The sequence below is a fragment of the Grammomys surdaster genome, unplaced genomic scaffold (genome assembly GCF_004785775.1).
Source record: "Grammomys surdaster isolate TR1022 unplaced genomic scaffold, NIH_TR_1.0 126158, whole genome shotgun sequence".
Lineage (NCBI taxonomy): Eukaryota > Metazoa > Chordata > Mammalia > Rodentia > Muridae > Grammomys > Grammomys surdaster.
The window spans coordinates 1,371,598-1,377,953 of record NW_021620966.1 but is presented as its reverse complement, the minus strand read 5'-3'; the positions used below and the strand labels follow the sequence as shown (position 1 = coordinate 1,377,953).

The 6,356-nt window shown below is 48.1% G+C and overlaps 1 protein-coding gene across 1 annotated transcript; it reads left to right on the top strand.

The window, feature by feature from the left end:
* The first annotated feature begins 476 nt into the window (after positions 1-476).
* Ubl4b (ubiquitin like 4B) lies at positions 477-1,800 on the top strand. Its single transcript, XM_028757248.1, has one exon. The coding sequence runs from the start codon at positions 602-604 to the stop codon at positions 1,169-1,171; it is 570 nt and encodes a 189-aa protein (XP_028613081.1). The 5' UTR covers positions 477-601; the 3' UTR covers positions 1,172-1,800.
* Positions 1,801-6,356: the final 4,556 nt, after the last annotated feature.

The window sequence follows — 6,356 nt, the reverse complement described above, 5'->3', positions numbered from 1 at the left end:
AAGACACAGCTATGTGCCTCTTGCTATAGGATTAAATGAGCATACACATTTCCCTCCCACAAGAAAGGCATCATCAATGTATCTTGTAGGATGTGTGGACTAAGTTGAAGCTATGGATACAAGACAGACACCTTTAGTGACTCTGCCCTAGCTTTCTGCTGTTGTGTTCCTGGGGCTCCATGGTTTCTCTGGCTGACACTAAGAGAGCAAGAAAGTACCCAAGGCATGTGCTGAAAGAATCAGCGGCCATGCTGTTGTGGTAGAGCCTTTCCCTGTTCGCTTTCTCTGTTCCAGCTCTCCTTTCTCCTAGGTCTGCATTTTCTTTCCTGGTCGTTCCCCCTCCCCCAACCCTGCCCTTCTCCCTCTTTTCTCATGAAGGAAGGATGCTTCATGTCCACAATGCCTCTCTGCTGTCCCTAAAGTTCCGCTCGGGAAATGAGCCCTCCTGTAGCATTATGACATCACTGTGCATTAGCTAGTGGCTGCCCATGTGGGCTGGGCCCTTGCCCTACTAGGAGCAGTGACAGGGTCACCTGTCGGGCCCCATACCTTCAGGGCAACTCTCAGAGCATGGATCCCTCCTGATTCTTCTCTGGCCCCAATGTTCCTCACGGTCAAGCTGCTCTTGGGCCGAAGATGCAGCCTGAAGGTATCTGGAAAAGAAAGTGTGGCCACACTGAAGAAGCTGGTTTCTCAGCACTTGCAGGTACCCGAGGAGCAGCAGCACCTGCTGTTCCGAGGCCAGCTCCTGGCTGATGACAAATACCTCTCAGATTACAGCATTGGGCCCAATGCCTCCATCAACGTCATCATGCGGCCTCAAGAGGATGTAGCACTGGACAAGACCCATCAAACCCAGCCCCTGTGGCTCCAGCTGGGCCAGGTCCTAGACAAACATTTTGGGCCAAAGGATGCAAAGACGGTGCTGGGGTTTTTGAGGCAAGAGCACGAGGAACGTCTGCAGAGGCTGAGCTTGGAGGCCCTGGAGCAGCTGGTGGGCCAACTCCTAGCACAACAGCAGCTTGAAGAGCTGGCAGAGGAACAGGAAGTCCCTGCTGTTGCATCAGAGCTCCAGCAAAACGATGAAGGAGGAGGGGGAGGGACAGGCAGAGGAAGAGGAGGAAAGGAGGAAGAAGAGGAGGATGATAAGGAGGAGGAGGCTGATCCATAAATTGGCCCATCCTTCTCTTGCTCACTAAACTTCCCCTGGACTGACCCTTCTATGTTCTCGGGCAGTTTTTCTCTTTGCTTTCTCCTGATGGAGATGCATTTGTCCTTCTTGCTAAACCGCTAAGTAGCTGGAAGATATCTGGATCCTTCCATGCCCTACCTGTAGGTCCCCTTCTGAAGTGCAGACTGATTCTAGCACCATCTCTCTGCTACAAGAGATTTGAGTGGGCCAAGGTATGCTATAGGGACAGTCAATGGTCATCCTGGCTCTGAGTGGAACAGGTTTGCCAAAGCATGCCTCAGAGAAAGTCTCTATGGCTGAAGACAGAGCCTCCTCTTCAGAACAGACAGTGTGAGTCCATTGTACCCCATAGAACCCAGACACCCAGTAGTATAGAGAGAGGGGGAAGGGCTATCAGCTGCCCTTGAACTCATGGTGAGGCTGGCCCTGTTGTCCTGCTTGGTGTTTCCTAACTTCGGAGACAGGAGTCAGGGAAATCGATTGCATGGGCCAGTCCTGGGGTTTGTGGGAATTCAGATGAAGTCCCAGAGGGCAGGAAACAGAGCCCTAAGCAGGAAAAATAGTCTGCACGTGGTCCACTCATGGGGCCAGCCTAAATAAAGTTATGCCCACTAGCACATTCTGATGAATCAAGGTAGCACTGAGCTCCTGAGCACTTACTGGCATTGTCCAGTACTCCTTTGGAGAGGGGGGAGGGGAAAGAAAGAAACAGTACAAACAAGGCCTCCTGCCCTTTCATGGTCCCCCCCTTTGGGGGCTGAAGTCCCCAAAGTACTGTTCCTGTAGAATTTCAGTCCTAGGGGCCAGAGATGGAGACTGGAGAGGGTGGAGGAGAGGGGGATAGGTTCTTGGAAAAGAACGAGCAGAGGTCCGATTTCTCTGGGAAGTACTCTGTCCTTGGCCTATAGGACCCTTGACCTTCAGCCTAGGCCAACCAACATCTTGGTTGGCATCCTTCTGTGGTAGGATGCTGAGCTTTTGATCTTTATCATAATATCCACTTACCCCAAAGACATCGACGCAGTAAGAGGTGCAGTTGGTGTGGTAGGTGTATTTTCTGGCAATGAGCGCCACAGTGATGGCAGGAAGGGCCTGGGAACCCTCTGCTGTGAAAGCCTGTTTGGTGGCATTGTTCCGTCATCTCCTCACTAGAGACAACTTCACCTTGCTGATGGCATCCACCTGTACCCTATCTGATAAGGGAGAAGAGAAATAGGACTCCATGGGTCTGAATGACTTTTCCCAGACTCACTGCCCACAGGTGGGGATGGGGTGGGGTCCACACTTTGCCAAAGTTCCTATCCTGATCCCACTCTCATTCCTAGGCTATTTGCCATCTGCTGGGAGGTCTTACGATGGTTCTGTGAATTCATTTGTGCTGGGCTTGTGCCACTTGCCAATGGGGACAAGCCTATTATCTTTATATTAGGGGAACTAATAGTCCATTTCCCAGGAAACCTCTGAGCGATAAAAGTAAGTGGGGCATTTTATTCTCTTTGCTGAGAGAAGCTGGCATGAAGGGCAGGCAAAGCCTTTGTTTTCTCTGGCTGGTGCTCATGGCAGAGAGCAGCCAGCCACTCTTCTGCTTCCATGGAGTTCAGGGGAGGATGTGTCCAGTCCCAAACTGGGAAGAACAAAAGTTGGTTTATCCTTCCATTTGCTCTGTGTCTCTTACTACTGATCCATCTCTCCCAAGGCCCCCTCCAGCCCCTTTTCCCCTCAAAAGCTGAGCACTAGAGAGTATGTACTAACATGCATGTAAAGCCTGGCAAAAATTTTGTTAACCCAGGGATGGTATCACTCAGCGCAGTATCTTTTGTTACAGAGCTATGGGTTTCATTCCCTGAGAGGGGATAAAATTTGTACTCAGAAAAAAGCAGATGCAGATATATTGAGGACACACAGGGTGCATCATTAATGTGGACCAGGTCCTCAGTAGATAGTCTTCCATGTGATTTCTGCTGTATGTGAACAACCCCAGCTCTTGTACTACCTGCCACAAGGACCATTGTCTTAGTTAGGGTTTTATTGCTGTGAACAAACACCATGACCAAGGCAACTCTGATAAGGACAACATTTAATTGGGGCTGGCTTACAGGTTCAGAGGTTCAATCCATTATCATCAAGGCAGGGAGCATGGCAGCATCCAGGCAGGGATGGTGCAGGCAGAGTTGAGAGTTCTACAACATCATCCAAAGGCTGCTAGTGGAAGACTGACTTCCAGGCAACTGGGATAAGGGTCTTAAAGCAAGCACACACAGTGACACATCTACTCCAAGAAGGCTACACCTCCAAATAGTGCCACTCCCTGGGCCAAGCATATTCAAACTGTGACAACCCTTCACTAGTACTATCGATTACTGGAAAGACTTTCTGCTCCCTACTCTTCATCACCACTTGGGGGATGATAGGAATAGGGAACAAGCTCTTTCTAAACTTCGGCTGTGTGCAGATAGCTCTTTAACTCCTCATATCACCCCCTCCTCTACTAGGAAAGGACAGATGTTTCTAGAGGTAATAGCATTGCTCAAGTGGGCCACATCTTGTGACAGCCAGCTTTGTGTGCATGTCCATTGAGAAACTGGACTCCCCATCCTAGTTTCCTCCTGGCTCACCTACCTGAAGTCCCAAACACCACTGGTCCCTGGAAAACTATTTCTGATTGAAATAGGAAAGGCCTCTTGCCTGTCTGCTGCTGTACCACTTATTTACCTCATCAGCACACATTCTAGGGCCTCTGTCATAGTCTTGTACCAGCTATATTAAGATACCTTAGGCTTGGGTGGTTGTCTTTTGAATAATGTCTCCCATAGGCTTATGTGTTTGAACATTTAGTCCCCAACTGGTGATGTCACTTTGAGACCTTTAGAAAGCAGAGCCTTGCCGGAGGGAATAGGTCCCTAAAGACAGACCTTCAGTGTTTGTAGTCTGTCCATACTTCCTGCCTAATGTGATGAGCTGTCTCATGCTTCTGCCACTGTGTGTCACTTACCTGGACTGTATCCCTTCTTAAATCATGTCGGAACCCCCTTCCTTCCAGCATTGTATTTTGTCACCAAAATAAAAATCAGTAATGGACCACAGAAAAATGTCCACAGTTCTGGAAAATTGAAAGTTCCAGGTCAAGCCATTATCTGGCAAGGAGTGTATGGGTGTGTGTGTGTGTGTGTGTGTGCATGTGCACACATGAGTGCATACGAGTGAGGTCATATGTATGCACATGTATGTACAAGCTTGTCAAGACCAGAGGTCCACATTGTTTTACGGGGCAGTTTGTCACTTGCCTGAACAAAAGCCAACTAAGTTGGGCTGGTTGGCCAGCCAGCCTCAGGAAGAGCCTGTATAACTCAGTCACCTGTTAAAAGCCCCCCCCGCCTTAATATTATTGCATTGAAGAGAAAGTTGTCCATTCACTATCAGCCTTCTCCTAAGATGCTATATGCTGACAGCTTGAGAAATGTTGGCTCCCGCACAAGAGCAGAGCGCCCCCTGCTGTCTCTTGCTGTATGGTGCACTAAGGGCTTAAGTCAGTGGTTCTCAACCTTCCTAATGTTGTGACCCTTTAATACAGTTCCTTGTTGTGGTGACACCCTAATCTTAACAGTATTTCATTGTTACTTCCTAACTGTAATTTTGCTGTTAGGAATCATAGTATAGATATCTGATATGCAGAATATCTGATATAAGACCCCTGTGAAAGAGTCATTTAATTCCCGGAGGGTTTGGGACCCACAAGTTGAGAATCGCCAACTTAGGGGAAATCCCTGATATCCCCCTTTGACTCATGATTTAGATATGGCGGGTAAGCCACATTGCTTTCCTCCTGCTTCTGGGTTATTTATTTAGAGACAGGATCTCACTATGTATACCAGACTCTCCTTGGACTCTTAATCTTCCTGCCTCAGTCTCCTGAATGTTGAGACTATGGGCTTATGAATACGCCTGGAAATTTACCCCTAGTTCTGAACAGCCAGGGTCTGCCTGGGTGAAAAGTCCTGCAGATGTGAAAGAACCTTACACTGTGTCAGAGCTCAAGAGATGCCTGGATGTCTGATTTTAGATGTAAGCCCCAGAGCTTTCTGCTTCCACCCTTCATTTGCTCCCCTCCCCCAGCCTATTTGCTCAGGATTAAGTGAGACTTCAGTTGTTTAAAGTTCCCAGCTGGGGAAGAGGGGCATGGGTGGGAGGAAGTGGAGGGCATGGCCGAGCTTCCCCAGAAAAACACCCCTGTCCAGTTGGGCTGCCTGAGGGAAGGCATGGCAATGCTGGGATGGAGATGTGCACCAGATGGGACAGGCAGGCCGGGGGACATCTCCCAGCTGTGCCGGGAGAGGTTCCATGACGGGTGAGACTATGGGGGAAGACCAGCTTCTCTTTCCACATCTGGGACTTAGCCTGAGCATAATTTTGCTTTTGCTAAATGAAAACTATCATTGTGGGAAAAGCCATAATAAATGTAAGCCCTTCTGGATGTAGTTCTAAAGCTGTTGAAGTCTTCACACTTTGGGGGCAGACTTGTTAGAGGGAGAAAAACTGCACATGGATACCCAGAAAGGCTCATTTAAGGTCTTTACCTCAGGACTAATTTAGCAAAAGCACAGAGTAATAGCAAACAAATCCATAATGACATAATGACATACTCAACCCTTACTGTAGTGTGGAGACACCCATAGTGTCTACCTACTGGCTATGGAACCTGTACCCTCGGATGTAACTTGCTTGTAATGAACAGAATCTCAGTGTGAAGCACAATGCTCAGACCAACCCCAGATAAGTACAACTTGATAGCTATTGGCTGAAACAGAAAGCCCTAGGCAGGCACAGACACTAGGCTCATGTCTGCTTTACTATTTGCTTTGAGCAAGTCTCTTTGTATTTCTGGACCAGAGATTCTTTCACTTGCAAAAATAGAAGGAGAAGGGCCTGGGCTTGAACTCTAAGATGCTTTCTTGGTTCAAGTCCTATGTTGACCCAAAGTCACAGACATGAGTTGCTGATTTCCCAGGCTGGCAGAAGCTGGTGTTCTCATGGGTTACTATGACACATTGAGAACAAGCCAAGATAGATAATGCAGAGATGCTAAGGACAGATTGTTACTAGGTAGCAGGGAAGTTATAAATACATTTATATAAAAGAAATGGTGTTTAAAAATCACATGGAACAT

What these genes read in the sequence shown, in the direction of transcription:
- Ubl4b (XM_028757248.1), top strand. Translation starts at nt 602, where the DNA reads ATGTTCCTCACGGTCAAGCTGCTCTTGGGCCGAAGATGCAGCCTGAAG.